This window comes from Eubalaena glacialis, chromosome 4, assembly GCF_028564815.1.
Source record: "Eubalaena glacialis isolate mEubGla1 chromosome 4, mEubGla1.1.hap2.+ XY, whole genome shotgun sequence".
NCBI lineage: Eukaryota > Metazoa > Chordata > Mammalia > Artiodactyla > Balaenidae > Eubalaena > Eubalaena glacialis.
This window is the reverse complement of record NC_083719.1, coordinates 5,385,387-5,403,399: the sequence shown is the minus strand read 5'-3', so window position 1 is coordinate 5,403,399 and position 18,013 is coordinate 5,385,387. Positions and strand designations below refer to the sequence as shown.

The 18,013-nt window shown below is 52.4% G+C and overlaps 1 protein-coding gene across 2 annotated transcripts in view; it reads right to left on the bottom strand.

Moving 5' to 3' along the window:
• TENT4A (terminal nucleotidyltransferase 4A) overlaps window positions 1-18,013 on the bottom strand; it is a 43,950-nt gene that overhangs the window by 13,217 nt on the left and 12,720 nt on the right. For both annotated transcript variants that reach the window (XM_061189115.1, XM_061189116.1), the window contains exons 2-5: window positions 4,977-5,100; window positions 4,118-4,164; window positions 3,106-3,226; window positions 788-895 (exon numbers count right to left, since the gene is read on the bottom strand). In XM_061189115.1, coding sequence (XP_061045098.1) covers window positions 788-895; window positions 3,106-3,226; window positions 4,118-4,164; window positions 4,977-5,100 — 400 coding nt within the window. The remainder of the gene's footprint in view (window positions 1-787; window positions 896-3,105; window positions 3,227-4,117; window positions 4,165-4,976; window positions 5,101-18,013) is intronic.

The following is an 18,013-nucleotide window of genomic DNA, read 5'->3' as shown; positions in this document are numbered from 1 at the left end:
TGGAGACCCCAAGCCCAGGGGGGCTGGGGAGTGAATGAGCATTTCCTCCCAGTGTCTCCCCGCTCGCCGGTGCCCAGCGCAGGGCTCTGCGGGCGGCTGTGCAGCAGTGTGCAAACGCCAGCACTCAGAAGCACCCGTGAGAGGAGCAAGGGGGGCAGCGGGCCAGCAGAAGGCAACATCGCCAAACGCAGGGCGAAGGGTGGAGGGCAGAAGGGCTGAGAAGGGGGTGGAGGGATGTGGAAGCTTCTGCTGCTTTTCCTGCTCTGCTGGGGTAGAAATGACCCTTCAGACAAGCCTGATGGTGCAGAGGGAAGGGGAGCACTGGAGGCGCACGGTCCCGAAACCGTGGGCAGAGGCAGGGTCCAGATGATGGTGCTGGGGTCGCCTCCCCACCTCCGCGGCAACAGGAGGGAAGGACTCTCCATTTAACTGGACCACACACCTGGTCAGAGTCCAGTGAAGGCGTCCCATCCTTAGGCACTGAGACCACCCAAAGTAAGCACATCTACATACACTCCACTATGATGTACTCAACTTCCAATGAGGCACGCTGAGCTACAGGGATGGTCATTTTGTAATAACTAGAAAGAATATTTCAACAAAGTGCTCTAAAATAATGCTCGAGTGTATGAAACGGTTAGCCAAGGAAGGCAAATCTGCAAAACAGCTCTGTAGTTTCAAAGTGTCTCTAGAAATAGTACTGTAGGATAAATTCAACTGCTACAGTCTTTCTCATTAAAGATTATCACCCCCTTGTTTTCACTGTGCTAACTTGCTGAGACAGCACCTTCATGTAATTCTTGATGAACTCTGCTGCCCGGACCCCAGTCTCCATGTTAAAGCTGATGTCGACTTTAACTTCCGTCTCCTGGTCTGTGAGTTTTATTATCGGTACCTGCAAAGATTTAATTGTGCTTTAGAAAACAGAAAATTGTGCTTTAATAGGCAACGTTTTCCACGGTCAGGCATCAGATGTTTCCCAAGTTGTACGGAGGGGTCTTCTCCTTATACACAAAAGGGGCTGAGAGATCATGAACCCCAGATTGTAAAGACGAGAAGAAAAGGGACTACCCCAGGAGCCCCTGAGGCCACCCCCTCTCCGACGACAGCTAGTGCTCTTCTCCACCCGGCCCTGCCGGCCTGACCCAGCGCCTCGCTGGTGACCGAGCACCAACCACCTGCTCTCTGCAGGGCCTGTGCTCCACAAGCCTGCCTACCACGAGGGGAAGCCAGCTGAGGCCCTGTCCCACCATGAGGGCCTGGGGATGGCAGGAGCTTTTGGTCCCCAAATCACATTTGCTGGAATTTCTGAAAGCATTCAAAGTAACTTCAATGCCGTTTTTTAAATTATATTTTGTACTGATATTGTTTTTCCAAACAACTCTACTGTGGGTTTTCACTCTTTAAGACAATTTAACTTAAAAAAAAATTTTTTCCCTGAAAATCAAATAAAAGGCTATTCTGGAAATACTCTCAGTAACAAGAATCATCACCAAAAGGCACTCAAAACCGGCCTCATAAAAGCTGCCCAAGCAACCATTCAGACCACACCTGCCCCACACAAAACTGTGTTCTTCCAGAAAAAAAGGCAGCCTCTAAGGCATAAAAAAGGACATTCCCTCCGCCAAAACAATCGGGGTCTCACGAAAGGTTTAAAATGTCTGGAAGTCCACACCTGCTCTGGGCGCTAAAACATACACACCTGGGGGCCAAGTGCCCAGGACACGTGTGAGAGGGACAGGCCAGCAGGTGGTGACAGTCTCTCCTGGAGATCACCTCCACCACCAGGCAGGGCGAGGTCCAAGAAGGCAGAGGAAACAAAACACTTTCCCAAGGAACCGATCAAAACTGCTTCAGCCTTAGGAGCCCATGGTTAAGGGCCCACGCCTCCCGGACGTGGTAAACTCCTCAGGGGCGAGCATCTTCCCCAGCACCTCTGGACACAGCTATGAAGTCTCTTCTGTATGCACTGACTTTTCTCCCCAAATCACTCCCGGCACCCTCCTGCCTTACACACACACACACTCTCTCTCTCCCTTGCTCATGTGTTGAAGCCCCAGATTCTGGAGATTGGTAGTAACACTGCAATACTTATGTTCTGGTGGTTGTTCAACACAGACCAGTTTTCACCTTAAACACAGCTCTCGCGCTGGGCTCAGAGCCCGTGATGAGATGCCGGCGAGGCTGCCCAGCAGAGAGGGCTGCCTGGCAACAGCTGACACTCGTGGAGGAGAGCAGGCCTACGATGGGCCCCTCGGCCTACGACGGGCCTCCAGCAGCTGAGGAGGCGTGTGACAGCAATGGGGCCACCTGACCACACGGCTCCTGCAGCATCTACTCAGTACATGGTCTGTCCTCCAGAAAGTTCTGGAAGCCAGGACAATCAGGCTGAGCCTCCTGAGCTGCTCTACACCTCAACAAGGATACCCGGCCGGAAACCACCGGCCACCCACCGTGCACTCTCGAGGGGCCAACGCGACGGACAAACGGCAGAGCCGCAAAAGGGCAGAGCTGAGACTCCGATACCCAGCACCCACAGGCAGGTAACCCCGGGCTCCTGAGCCGCCGGCAGCCCTGGACTAGGGTGAACCTGGGCCCACGCATCCGAAGCCGCCTCATCTTCCATCTTCTCCCGAGAGAAGCACAGTTTGCACACAGGTACAGTTTTGGAATGATGAAAGGACAGGCAAGTTTCTCTCTCTAAAGTGTAACTTGGCAAATGGTAATCTTTTTCTACGTAATAAATGCCACAGTCTAATCATTCTGCTACATTCTCCACAAAAGGCAGCCTCTGGATGTGTCTCGTTTCGGGTATTAACATCCTTTCCCTACGCGGCCTCACGAGAGACGACCCCATCGTACACTTTAGAGCAGGAAGAGTTTGGCGCTCTCACAGCTTGTACTTCAGATGGTGTCTAAACATTCTCAGCTTGAAGTCCTAGCCACAGAAAAATACAAGCGCGTTTACACTACAAGCAGGGGAGCCTTCAAACACGCAGCCAGAAACCGCTGTCCACATCAGCTGACCCCATGGGACGCAGGCTGCCTGCGGGCGTGCAGAGCCCCTGCATGGGCCCGGGGCCGGGGCCCAGAACCCGCGCTTACCGTCGCCTTGTCGAGGACCTTGATGGAGCCCGGCTCGGCCACGCTGTGTTTCCGCAGGGCCTGCTCCAACAGCTGCAGCGGAGGGCGCTCCCATTTTCCAAAGACCACTAAGTCGATGTCGCTGGGTAGGAGAAAAGCGAGTGTGAGCCCTGCTCGCCTCCCCACACGGCAGCGCACGAGGCCAGGCCGACCGCTCCCCACCCCCCACCCCAGCACAGGCCCGCAGGTCCTCCGAGAGGCAGACGGAGTGCCGTGAAGCCCCCCTCCGCTCGGTGAGAGAGGGCAGCTTACGAGCCGCTCGTAACAGAGGTGGAAAGCTGACCGAGTCTCCCGCACCCCGAGGCAACCGAGGCCCTCACGGCTGCGCTGGCCCGGGCTCCTGGACACCTCAAATCTATCCAGTTCCCCGCTGGCCCTGCCAACGCCAACCCAAATCCTGAGACTGTGGCCTCTTTAGTCTCCAAGCGTTAACAGTGGCTTGGGAGAATATACGCTTTTAATAAAATGATGCACATAAAACTAAGATACTGAAGAGTCCTTGACAAGGGTACACTGGAGAACGGCTTTAGAATGCAAACTTCTCTGACGTTTTTCTATCCGATAAAAATCCTTACAAAATACTGTTCAAGTAGAAGTTTGCTTGAATCTTCATTAAAACATAAGATGAATTTTTCAAAAACAAATCCAAAAGTCTCAGACCGTCTTCTATTGCACTTGCTCCCACGGCTCTCGCTTCCTCCGGCTCCTAGGAGCCAGCGCTCTGTATCCCACCACATTAAGTGCAAGAGGAAAAATGCAAAGCAGTCAATTATCATAACGGTCATTAAATTTTTATTTCCTGCAATCTCCCCTCCGGGCTCCACCCGTCTCTTCCTTTCGCTCGCGTCTCTAGCCTTAGCTTTGAATGCAAGGAACCTACTTTAGCCTTAACACTCGTGCAGACAACCCCCACCCCCGCTATGCAGACCCAACCCTGGTCCTCTGCGCGTGCGGTGGCGCAGCTGGGCCTCACCTGGTGGGAAGATAGAGGCCCGTGCTGAAGCTGCCAAATATCTGCACCTGCAACAGAGAGCGAGCGCCTGAGACACGGCCATGCGGACGGCACTCCCCCGCCCCTTCTCCCGCCGCGCTGCGGCCAGGGCCCAGCGGTCAGACAAACTCCTCTCGGTCTGTAAGGTAAACGCCAGCCCCGAAAGGAGTCTTTAACAACTCAGCACTAAAGGGCGTAACAGTTCTTGGCCTCGCCCACAGCCCGCAAAGCCAGGGCCTGTTGAGAGCCAGTCTCAAGCCCGCCCGCGGAAGGCGCAGGGCAGGGCTCTGTCCCAGGGCACCAAAGTGCAGAGCCGAAAGTGCCGTGTGTCACTGTGCCCAGGGGGGGAAGCCCGGGGCCGGCCAGAGGGCCGTCTCCCGCTGCCCCCGCGCTCCAAGTGCCCACGGACCGCATCTCAACGCACACGCGTTTGCTCTCTGGAAAAGTGGTGTGTAGTTTCACAGAACGGAACACACGCTGCGATGCGTGATGCAGGGAAGAGGTAAAGCTTCTAATCTTAAGGTAAATTTAAACCACGAAAAATAACCACACTGTTCCAAAAAGGAATTCCCTCGGGCCGATGGTCCTCACACTTGAAGGTGTCAGAGCCACCCAAGTTCGGCAGAGATCCCACCCGGGCAGGCCCAGGGTTTCTGACTGGGCAGGGGCAGGGCGTGTGCGTCTCTAACCAGCTCCTCGGTAAGGGCGGCCACCCATCTCAGGACCCCCTGGAACCTGGAAGCATGGCCTCGGCCACGTCTGCACAGACCCACAGACACAGGCGGCCACAGGGTGCTGACATGAACTTGTAGCGACACAGAAGTGCAAAGGGTATACCCACATCAGCCGTCGGCCAAAGATCTTTAACCACAGTTTCGATCCTTTTCACCACCTCTCTTCTCATGGCTGCTTCTTCAGGACAAGGGGACATGAAGTTATAAAAGTCAATTATTTCCTCATGAAGTCTAGCGGACAAAAGAGAAACACACTAGAGTTACAATTAAACTTAACCACACTTCTCATTCTGCTATTAGATCAGCATGACACTAAAATATATTTCTGGCCACTTAAAATCCAGTTTCTTGTTTCCTCTGAAAGTATATAATGAAATGAACACTCTGTGGTGGATGAAATTCCACGGTACGGTTTAGCACCACAGAGTAACATGAGCGAATTTTGTTGATATAAATATCAAAACTTTCAATTGGCATTTAAAGGCTTATTCAAAAGAAACATTTCAGGGACTTCACATGAATGAACTGAGAGAACTCCATCCGTGAAAGATGGAGGGTGATCCCAACTGAGGCAGCGCAGGGAAACCCAGTGGGTTTCTCACCCTGTCCGGGCTGTGCTCTGCGCCCATGGGCACCCTCACTAAAGGGTCTGAGACAGGCCAGGAAGACACGTGTCCTCGGGAGCCTGGCGGCCCCAAGTCTCAACAGCCAGGTCTGCCCGGCCCACCAGCGGACAACACCCTAGACCCAGCACCCAGGGCCCACGACCACGTCTCTTGGGCAGAAAGCCCCACTCAACTCAGCACTGGAGCATCCCCCCTCAAAATTCCCGCAAGGAGGCCAGCACCAAGGTGTGCGGGACACGAGTCAGTTCGGCCCTCTCTCCCTCTCGGTCTTTCCTAACAAAGGTCTAGAAAGCAGTGGTTTCAGGAGAAAGGAGCGGGCGCCGAAAGCCGCCACACACCCCTGCCCCAAAACTCACGTCTCCGCCAGTCCCCGGCGGTGGCAACGGGGAGCCAAGTCTCAGCCAAGGATCTGGGCCGCAGACCCAGGAAGGAAGGACAGGTCACCCTCAGGTACTTTTAGGGATTTAAAGACCGGCAAACAAATAACCCGATCCTAGGAATTACATCAAGTCAAATCTAGCTGCTTCCATTCTAAGTTTGATTATTAGCAAGGAAAAGAGAAGACAAAATGAAATTTGTTCAACAATACTATCACGTTAGCTCAACAGCTAGCAAGACAGTCCACCGACAGCAGACAACACTTAACACGACCTTCCAGTGCCAAGTGACAAAGGTCAGGACAGGACGTCTAACATCTCACCTTCCCTCGGCTCTTGCTTAAGGCCAGCCTCACTCTCTCACCCTCAGGACTGCAACCCCACTACTCAGTGAAGTGACCATCCTAACACTCAGTTTAAAAGCCACTCGAAGCCACTGACAGCACACACGGGACACACACAGGAAATAAACGCTCGACACGCTTGTTCACGGTGCACCTGCAAGGTCAGTGAGGCCATCACTGATTGGAGCCCTGACGTTATCACGTTTAATTTTTTTTAAAAAAATCACACAAAACTTCACCCCAAGCGTGCTGCTGATTCAGCCACGAGTCCCGATTTTAGTAAACCCAAAAAGGGAGGAAGTCATGCAACATTAAAATGCAGTAATTTTTCCAAAATATCTACCCAACTCCACGATTTATCAGGTAGAGCTTCTAACATCTCAACAACTACCCAGCGCCAACTACATCCTAAGCCTTTAACCACATCTCTTCCAGCAGCTCAGCAGGCACGTCACGTCGGCGGGGTGGCCCACGGTTCCCAGCGCTCGGCAATGTCGTCAGCAGGACCAGACGTGTCAGGTTAGTGACCACACCGGGGACCTCCCCCTGTTAACAAGTGACAGTAACGCTGTCAGGAGACAGCACAGGGCTCCTCGGGACAACAGCATGTGCCACTGGACCAGCCGTCACCTCGCTGAGCAGTCAGTCCATCAAAGCACTGAGAGCACACGCTCTCCTGCAGCTCAGCACTGGTCTGATCACACCAGGAGTAGAGAAGTACAGAGACGTCAAATAAGGACATGGGCCTAGAGCACCTAAGCAACTGGCCCAGAGACACGGAAGAAGAACAGCAAACCTGACGTGGCAAAATCCTATCCACACCCCACAAATGCAACACATTAAAGCATCTAGGAAACAGGCCATTCCGATTTGCCAAAATGTCACTGCCAGGCTGCGCCTGCAGGGTGGCGAGAACTGTCACATGTGAAGGAGCAACACGCAAAGTCGCCCGTCAGCTTCCCAGGAGGCCCTTCCCCAGGCCCGGGAGGCACAGACACTGCCCAGTGTGACAGTGCCAGTCGTCAGGTGTCTGCTGACGTGCCTGTTGTCACAGAGCAGGGCGCCCCTTCTCCGTGACCTGCAAGCACGCCTCCCCTCCCGATCCAGGAGAGATGAGGAACGAGGTCGAGGCGTGCCCACGTCCCAGAGCGGAGCGCCGGCAGAGCACACGCCTCCTGGTTTCAGCGCTGGGTTCCACCGGCAAGAGACACTAACGAAACGCCTACCTGAAATTTGTATTAAACTGCATCTAAAAATTGGCAACGGCTGTAACAAATATTAGGAAGAGGATTTTTGCTTTGCCTTCTGGGAACGGAAGGGATCCTGCTGGCGGCCTGGCTGGACAGCGCGGCTCTGGCCCAGCCCCTGCAGGCTCTTCCTCGAGGCAAGCAGGGACCGGCGAGGCACTGCGTGACCGCTGGGGTCGCCTGAGGACCGCGTGGCTCTGGAGGGTGGTGCACCATCGGTGCAGCAGAAAGGCACGAGAAGGTCTAACAACCATCGTGAGGCCCGGGCAGATTCAAAGAGCCCTGCAGCTGCCTCCTCCGGCTCAGGCTCTTGGTGGAAGGAACGCTGAGAGGAGAGGGGAAGCACGAGGGCTGGGAGGGGTGGGGCAGGCAGTGCAGCTGTGGGTCAGGGCAGCCCAACAGAGCCTGCAGGCGGGAGAAGCAGCGCCCCGCCTCCACCCGGCGTGGTGACGGCCCGCAGCCCGGCTCTGTCCGGGGAAGGTGACCTCTGGGAGCAAAGGCCTGATCTCAGCGCCCCAACAGCGCTCGCTCGTGGTGAGCATTCAACCAATATGTGTGGGACGAATCAAGTTTTGATAAAATGCATATTTTGCTTATGACTTTGTCACTTAAGATCTACCTTCCCTGTACAATGTCATCAAAAATCAACATCCAAGAAATAGTTTACCCCTGTACCGGATAACTTGATTTGTTAGCAGAAATGACTTAAATGGCCAACTGTCCTTTTAAAAAAATGTAAACAGTGCTAAATAAAACAGCTGGGATTATTTATTCAGTACCACATTACAAGTAGTTTCATCACTTTAAGAAATGACCTACGATGGTTAGGACAACACAGTTTCACACTAAGTGCCAGCGACCACGTGTGCAGCCACTGCTTCCGACACTGAACATACACACGCATTCGGTTCTCCAAAGTGCTTTGCTGAATTATGTCACAAAAGTTTTGATCTTTTCTACTTGAGAACGAGGACAGTTACTCTTCTCACATATCAGAACCTCAGAGGAATCTCATAGCTGACAAGACGTCTACATAAAACCACACCCAAGTCTCCTCCATGGCTCACAATTTAGTCACCGCATCTCCTAGAACTCACGTCACCCCACTAGCTTTCAGTCTCCAAATCTTCCAAGGAAATTTCTATGCTGTGACCATCACGGAAAAATTCCTCTATCATGGGTCAGAGAGGTGGTATCTCAAAACCAGCAGGAACGACGATCACCTGGAGGGCCCAGGCCACTTAAGAGGCCAGGGACCATCTGCTCCTGCAGATGCAGGTGACTGCAGGCCCCAGCGGAAGGCCCTGGGGAGACCTTCTCGGAGGGTTTCCTAAGGGGAGAGCTCCCACAGCCCTTTCCCCTTCCCCTTCCCTAGTCCCAGCGTGCTGGCCTGTGGCCGGCCTCCAGAACCGTGATCCCCGCAAGGCTGAGAAAGGCAGCAGAGGGAGAAGGTGGGCTGGTCCCCTGGGATCAGGCCACCATCACTCTGTTACTTTCACTCTTTGTAGCCAAACCTAATTCTGACACAGTAGCGGAAAAACAATGAAGTTAGATTCCTGCCTTGTTCTACATTTGAAAACATAACAGACGCAGAGTTAAATTACTAAATGAAAACATCAAATAGAAGAAGTCAGGGGAAAAAAGCAAGGGGAACCATCAGCTATCTCGAACTTGAAGGAGGCCTTTCCAGACTCCAACACAAAAATGACAATCACAACGCAAAGACTGAGAGAGTCAAATAATTACCAAGAAATTCTAACAAAAATCATGCGGAGTGTAAACAAATTAAAAAGCAAATGTCAAGTGCACATGTCAGAAGCAGGAAGGACTTGTTCAGAAAGACCAGGCCTCTCTCGGACTGGACCTCACGCTCTGGGATCAGCTGACAACGTACCTCAAGGCTAAAGAAAGGCATCCCTCGCTGAGCCCGGAACCCCACGCCTGGACACCTGGGCTCCAGACCCACACATACACGCTCGCAGCAGGGCCGTGGGTCAGGACGGGGTGCCGTCCGCCCACTGAGAAGAGCAAGGGGAGGCTCCGTGACAGAGAGGTGACAGACACGCCCCGCGTGCACGTAACTCAGGAGAAGGTCTAAGAGGCCCGCGTGCCAGGGCGGCGGGTGACAGATGAGCTGGTGAGAGAGTGGCCACCTCCTACTCTACACTCGGGCGCTGCTGGGATTTTGGGTTTTTACTAGAATGTACTCATCATATGTATAAATTTAAAAGTGAAAAGGAGAAAAGATGATACATTTTAGAGGGAAAACAACTGCCCAAGAGGATGCTCATTACACCACTGATTATATTTAACACTTGGAAACAACAAAACATTAAATACAACACAAAAAAAGTCAACTGTACTTCTAGATGACAAGATTACTTGTAATGTTTTTATTCTTTTTGCTTGTATTCATTTCCTAATTTTAACAGTGAATATTGATCGCTTAATTTAAAGAAAAAAGAACATCAAGTCGGTCAGGCTTCTAAGCCCTGAAGCCACTCTTCCCATCCCGCCCCTAACCAGCAGCGAGGTTTCCAAGTCCCTCTGTTTACTGGTGCCGGCACCTCTGCCAGGCCCTAAAATCCATGCGGAGTGGGGCGGCACAGGCTAGCGATGCTGCCCGCCGAGGGGAAGGTGGGAGGGGCCCAGCCGTCCCTCAGCACAGGCTGCAGACAGGACTCCTGTGAGCACACACCATTCTGCAAGTGGCTACCGGGCACCTGAGGCGTGGCTGCTACGACGGAGGGCCTCAGGTTGTAGCTTTACTTCATTCAGTGCCAACAGCCACGTGGGGCTGGCGGCTGCAGCTCCCTGGGCTCCACCCCGACGGCTGGGCGACGCGACGCTCAACACAGGCAGAGCAGGCGGCCCCAGGACTACACGTCCTCTCTGGGACCCTCACTCCTTCCATCCTGCGAGACGCCACGTCCAGGAATGAGAGGCGGCTCCCCCAGGGGGCACAGGCCTCGCCTGGGGGCCTGGGGAGAGTGCACCCTGCCCACACGCCTTCCGACGGGAGACAAGGGATAAAAACACGCCCTGGTCCGGGGTCTCTCAAAGGTTCTCTAAGTAAACGTTTTAGAATCTTAGGGCTAAATGTGGACAAATAAGAGCCATGTCTGTCAAAACTAAGCATTAGAGTTCTTGATATAATTTAAACACATACTCACTGCTCCATTTACGAAACTAGGATTTAAGAGCCCGACAAGATGTTAGTAACAATGGTGCCTGATTAGAGCATTTTCCAAAGTAACTGATGTAACTGTGGAATTGAGCAAGACGATTCTTTCATCATCACGAAAATGTACTCTTTTTTCCTTAACATTTCAACATGTCTAAAATTGGGGTGCATCTTTCCATCAATGGCTGAGCATCAAATCAACGCAAAATTAAATATTTTTCTTTTTTCATGGTACATTTCATAACGGTGCATCTCTTTAGATTGGCTGATCTGTAGGAAGTTGTCTAGATGAAGTTTATATTGGGCTGGCCAAAAAGTTCGTTCGGTTAATGAATATGTTGTTCAATCAAGTTCTTGGTGAAAATGAAAAAGGTGTCTCTTATTTTTACTTAAAACCGAACGAACTTTTTGGCCAACCCAATATTTCTGCCCTGCAGAAAAAGCCAACTTCGAACGGGTTGGGTTTTTGCAAGTAATAGCACCTCAAATCCAAAGAAATACGGGAGTCAGAAGCTGACCGCAAGGCATCTTGTGGGGAGAGGGCAGCAAGAGCGACAGAGAGGACCCACTTTGCAGCCACGAGGCCGAGAACAAACTCTGGAAACCTCCGCAAAACGCAGCCCTCATCCTAAGCTGAGGACCCGAGTGCCCGCGCCACTGTGGGCCCTAAAGGGATAAGGCCCGCAAGGAGCGGCGCTCTGGACGGCTTTGTGTGGCGGCGGCTTGAGCCTCTTAAGTGGTCTCATCAGGTGGGGCACGGTGGGAAAGGTCTGCTGTCTGTGTGCAAAAGGAACCCTGCCGGCAGCGGAGGCAGGAAAGCGCAGCACGCCTGACGCCTTGTCTCTGAGCAGTGGATTCTGAGACACGCTAGCCTTGGCTACTGGCCCATACAGACCACACGCAACTCTGAGAGTCAATCTGGAAGAATCTCAAATTGATACAACGCAGCGGAGCAAGCCCTGAACTGATGCCCTGAACTGATGCCCTTCCTGGCTATTTTAAGAAAGATGAAAATGGTGAGACCAGAGTTTTCGGTGCATTTTAGTTTTCATCATGAAACTACTGGAAAACAAACTTCTGAACACTATTAACAAGCATGCTTTTAATCTAGATATTAGAAAATAAAGCTCACTGAAAAATGAAAAAAGACATTTCTCATTTACAATCGCTCTCCTGTAAGAGGCCAAACCCACTCAAAAGGTAATGACTGACTTTTCAATTTTTAGTACATGTCCTAAATTAATTTTTGCTTTTGGTCCCAAATTATCAAGATCAGCAATGCTTCCGTATCTATCTCAGCAGCTGGTATACAGTTGCTGTAAACATTTATGAAATCCAACTCAATGAGCTTTTTTTAAAGAGCGAAAGATGGATTATTAAGTTAGAACCAAACTATCTAATTTCATAGCTAATAGAGATATTCATGAAAAGAGATGACCCATTTCAGGAGGATGATTTTCGATTTTAGAAGCTGGGCTGGCAGGGTTGCAGGGTTCCCGACTCTGTCTAAATCTGAACCGAAGCCAGGGAAGGCTGGCTGGTGCTGAAGGGGGGGCCCCGGGGAAGTGGCGCCCACCCCCAGTTTTTCCCTGCCTTCTCACCTGGGAGCCTCGGTGCCCAGCCCCAGGCAAAGCTGCTCCTCCTCCCATTCCCAGCCCAGCGCAACCTGCAAGTTGTTCCACGGTGACATCTCTGTACGCAAACAGGAGGACAGGCAGACGCACTACAGCAGGTGAGAGACACAATGGCACGAGGGGCCAGAAGCGAGGACAATGAAGTACATTTAAAATAAAACAGCGTGGACAGAAAAGGGGCAAAGCTAACAGGCCAAGCAGTTACTGATGCGGGTCTGCAAGGGGGAAGCACAGAGGGTTGCCTGTTCCCCTAGATCTGAAATCCCCGCAGCTTTTTCTAAGGAAAGCCACGGTCTGAGGTCAGATTTCATTCACTGCTTTAAGGGAACAGAAAAGCCAGATGAATGAACGCAGCCTCCTCCAACGTGGTCACGAGACCTGTCAGCACCCAATCTTGTCAGTCAGAGCTGTGCTCTCAAGTATTAACTCATCCAACTTTCCCAGCCCACTGTCCCCAGGGCCCCGCCCTACTGCTGACCCTGAGTCACTCTTCCCTTCCACACCCTCCAGGAACCTGCTCAACTCCAAGTGCTTGTGGAAAACCAGGCTTTTTGATTACAATGTAAAATGCCACAGAAAACACTAGAAACTCACTTCAACTGTTAATTTATTCTCTCCCTCTCCCACTCCTTCCAAGTCTTCTTAAAACCCTCAAAAGCCTTAAAAAGCCAGTGGTTTCTCAGAAATTGGAGCTCCCTCCTCTCAGCTCCACAATGTTCACTGTCTGCATTTTTGCCAAAAACAATGGCTTGGGGAAAGTATTTGGAGTTAACTACTGGAGTTTTACAGTAGATTTTCAAGCCCGCGTGGATGCACTTACACTAAGACGGTAGAGTCTGAGCGCCCCGGCGGCCCAGACGTCCCAAGTTAGCAGCTGCCTCTCCACCCGCTGCAAAGAAGGGCCGCTGGGCAGCGACCAGTGAGACCTGCAGCGAGTGACTGAATCACTTCTATTTTGGGGATGGACGATTCTTTTTAAAACTCCCATTTCCTGACACAGTTAATGAGCTAATTATAAATCATTTTATTTATTTTTAATTATGTTACAGGCCAATTAATGTCTGTACCACTATTTAGAAAGTCTTGAATCAGACCTTCAAAGGTTGTTTATAATCTAAGCTCAAAAGTGTGAGGAAGCTGACTGAAACTGCAAAGCAGAAAGCCTGTGTGTTTCCAGAGCATTCCTTCCTGTTGCTGAGCCAGCGCTGCCATCAGCCCGCCCGCGGGGTCTGCACCTCAGCCTCTCTCCACTCCCGCAGCGCCCCACCTGTGCACAGCTCCTTCTCTAGAGGGAGAGAGCCTCTGAAGAGCCTCTAAAATGTTAACGGGAGAGGGAGGCCCTCAGAGAAGCTGCTGCACAGGGAAGGACCTGAGAGCTGAGTGACAGACAGGAGGAGGGCTGGGGCCCCAGCCCTGCTGCTCCGGGCCCAGGCCACGGCCAGCCCAGGAAAGAAAGGGCTCAGACCCACAAAAGAGCCAGGACAGCTGGAGCAACCTAGAGGGAAGCAGCCCACTCACGTGGCACGTCCTCAACCCATCATGGGCAAGAACGACCAGTGGGCCTCAGCCTCCCAACACTGGTGTCCTACGGAACCCACAGTGCACTCCGGGACCCCCAATCTGGAGGAGCTCACGGCCGGGAGGGCCGCTGGGGCAGGGGGGTGCCAAGAAGGCGCTTGGCTGGGCCCCGTGCACTGCTTCAGGCCACCGGCCACGCAGCCTCACCGGGCAGCCACAGCACAGACCCCTGCAGGCCACGGTGCTCGGAGGGAACCGCCAAGTCTGAAAGCAGGAGGGCCCGGCCTTGCTCGCTAGCTCAAGTAGCTGGATCATTTTTGAGATGAAAACAGCTATATCCTCTGTCGTAATTTCCAGAGATGCTTACCCTCGTGAAGGTGAGCTGGATAATCTTTTGGGAAGCAGTACGTGTAAGAGCCTGAAAAGATGACTACCCCGAGATATTACACAATACCATCCGTATTACCAGCATTTTCGTTAGTCTCCCAAATAGTCCTTGAGGCAAGTATTATTCAATATTTTCTCCATTTTACAGATTTTAAGATTTTACAGATTTTAAGAAAACTATTCATTAGACAGATGGTAAATGGCCCAAGATTCCACGACCAGGACTCAAACCCAGAGCTGTGCAGCTCTCGATCTTGACGTCCAGCCGCAGGGCTGTGAAGCCACGCTCAGGAAGTGGCCCAACATACAGAAACATGCAGAAATATGCACTATGGGCTGTTTACAAAAAGTGAAAAGTTGTAAACATCTCTCCCTAGTTATTTAGGAAATAATATACATCAATTCCATCTTTAAAAATTGTTTAAAAGAGCTTTTTAAGACAGGAAGAATCACTTATCTAGAGTTAGATTTAAACAAACATACAAAAATGACACATTTGTGACACATTTAAAGTAACATTAAAAATAACAGAGAGACATATGCTCTGTTAAGAACAGGAAAGTGTTAACAACAGGAAAATTATGGGTAGTTTCCTTTCTGTATTTTCCAAGTTTCTTCAGTAAGTACTTTATTGCTTTTATAATCATAGACAAGAAAAAGTGTCATCATGTCAGCTATACTGACACTGACTTTATTCCAAAGATCAAAGGGCAGACATCGCTGTGCTTAAGTCTTCTTTGAGACTGGCTGCCTTTGGCCTTTACATTAAGGCCAAACCCACGTGGGCTTTCCCTTCTGGCTCGGCCCATGCCCGGCATCCTGGGGACCAAGGGAACTACTCGTGTGACTCTGCTCAGCTCCAAGGTCCAGCAAGGCTAAAGGTCCCTTCACCCCTAAAGTTCTGGTTCTAGTGCCACCCCAAGTCACTGGTTTAGCATACCCCCCCAAAAGACGGGGCTCCTGAAAAAGCTACCCTACAACCCCAGAAAAACCTCTGCAGATGTAGATGACTGAACCCAGAGACCTGTGAGGAAGGGGGTGTTCTCTCAAGTACCCCAACCCTCTCTGGCCACATCACACCAGGGGCAGCTAACAGGCTTCCCCACCGTCCCAGCGCCCATCGACGGCACTGCTGTCAGAGAGCTGTGTTGAGTAGGATTCTGAGGCTATATTCAGACTTAGAAACTTAAAATTCATTAGTGATACTATCCTACCAGTATTCTTATGATGATGATAAGTAACTGACACGTACCACCTGCCTGCTCTGTCCAGTCAGCGTAGGACACACTTCACGAGGACGATCCTGAGAACCACCACCACCTCCCGTTTCACAGATGCTCAGAGGCTGGACAACCAGCCTGGGCCTCACGCCTGCCGTGAAGCTTCCTGGCACGCAGCTCTACAGTGTGTCTCGGCTCACACTGCTCCAAGCACCCCCAGGAGCCTCCACACCCCATCGACTGCCCCTCCCATCTGCCTCCTGCAGACGGCCGGGGCCTCAGCTCCACTTCCACGGCGCTAGCTGCGCCCTCCCTGGCCCTGACCCCTCAGCGGTGATGCTAGGGGATGCGAGACGTGCGCAGCCTCTCCCCGAGACACTGTCCTGGCGGGACAAGTCATCCCAATGACCCTCAGGGCAGGAAAGCCCATGTGTGTAACGCACCTGACGGAGGACATGCCGATCACCTTCCACGTCACCAAGAGTGGCAAAGCACTCGTTAAGCCTGTGTCCAGTTCCGTGCGGCCTGCAGATGTGACCAGAGTGGGCGCTCGTCACCGCCAGGCGCCACTGCGCATGGCCACACAAAAGCCAGGTCTCCCCACACGCCCGAGTGTCAGCATAGCTGAGCGTCTGCTGTAATTAAAGCTACTTAACTTCCCTGTATCCAATATTTGCATATGTATCAAAGTTTGATTTACAGTATCAGAAAAATAAAAACATAACTTTTAATTATCAAATGTTTACTTTTCATTCAATCAGCAAGAATGTCTCCATCCAGTGTAAAGCAGGAAGTAAATCATTTGTACCAATTCTGCTCAGCATGAACTAGGCATGTCTACCTCTTCAAGTCTCAGGAGACAGGCTTCAGGGTTCTGGCTCAAGATGGCAGGAAGAGCACACATCAACCTCCCAAGACCCCACCATGATGACCAGAAAAAAATGTTAAGAAAAAGGACAACACAACAGCGCTGGAAAACTAGCAAAAATAGAAAGGCAGGGAGGAAGGGAGGGCAAAGCACAGAACTTAACGGAGCCGAAGGTTTAAGTCAATACTGAAGCACAGAAAGCAGATGCAAGTCATCAGCGTGCAGTTACTCACTGCCAGCCCACGACGGAGCAGGTGCTGCTCTGACACAGGCTACAGCGTGACCAAGACAACGTCGGCAAGTCCCTCATGCTCGCTGAGCTGGGTCAGGGGCACGGAGAAGGGAGCAAAGTAAATAACCAAAATCAACCCCAAGCATAAGCACGCTATGCAGAGATTCCAATTGGTGACCACGGCTGCCTTTATGGCTACTTTATATCATGTGGTCAGGGACGGCCTCCCAAAGAGCTGATACTGGAGCCAAGACAGAAGGGCAAGAAGCAGCCAGATGTGCAAAGATCAGGGGACGAACCTGGAGGCCCTGAGAGGAAGTCAGCAGGGCCTAGAGGACAGGGGGAGCCTGAGTCTGACACACCAGCAGTGAGGGTCTTCTGTTCCCTGGGCTGACTTCAGAGCAGACGACACCAGGCTTCTGAGGACCCCGAGGCCATGAAAGGACTGGGCCAGATGAGCTGGGCCCTAAGAGGTTGAACTAATTCAGGGAACAGACTTCAGGCCCCCAACAAGGTGGCCCACGGACTCGCCCCAAGACTCGACTCTCCACCTGGGGGCCGACGGGTCCCAGAGGGTCGGCCAAAGACACAGCAGCCTCTCAAACCTGCAGCCTGGCCTGAGAGGGAAAGTTCTAGGGGAGGTCGGACGGCTCAGAACACCCTCAGGTCGCATCAGCAGAGATGGCAACCCATGAACGTGGCACAGCAAACAAAGAGGAAGAGAAAGGGGCCCAGAACATCATGAGGACAAGGACCCCAGTGTGGGAGGAGAGGCCAGCCGGGATCAGGAAAACCCACTCCCACGCCTCGTGCTACAGAAAACCTCGGTGAGAACGTGGCCGTAAACACAGGGTGAAATGAAGGCAAGGAGCTGCAGGAGAGGACAGGGAAGCCGCTGTGCCGACACCTGAGAAGGGCCCGTTTAAGGAAGACGGACAGAGAGGAAAAGAAAGCGAGTCAAGCCGTCCACGTGGAAAAGGTGGAAGATGAAACCCGGGCCGCGCCAAAGGCCCAACAGGGGACCAGCCCCTAAAGTCAAGGCAGAGCCCGGCCTGTGGGTGGAAGGGCAGCTGCGGTCCAGCAAGGGCTGATGCAGGGCCAACGCTGCAGAAAGGACCAGATAAGGACGAGAGGAAGGCGCGGCCAGGCGGGCATCCAGGAGAAACCACCTCCCTGAAGCGGGATCAGTGTTGCCCCAGATCTCTGACAACATTCGCAGCCAGAGACGTTGGGGAGCATGCCAAGGTCATGAAGCGGGGACCCCATGCTCTAGGCACCCGGCAGGCTTCGGGGAACACGCAGCCCACGAGCTCTCCCGTACAAACTCGACTCCCGACACGCAGCACAGACGGAATGCAGCAGGGCCGCATGGACCCGTGGAGCGGGCTGAGGGCTACCAGGCCGGGCCGGTCAGAGTGTAGTGAAGGGCCGTGCACAGAGCCCATCCCACAGTGGGGCCAGGCAGTACGGCCCCCGGAGCCCTGCTGAAGACGTCCATCAGAACGTG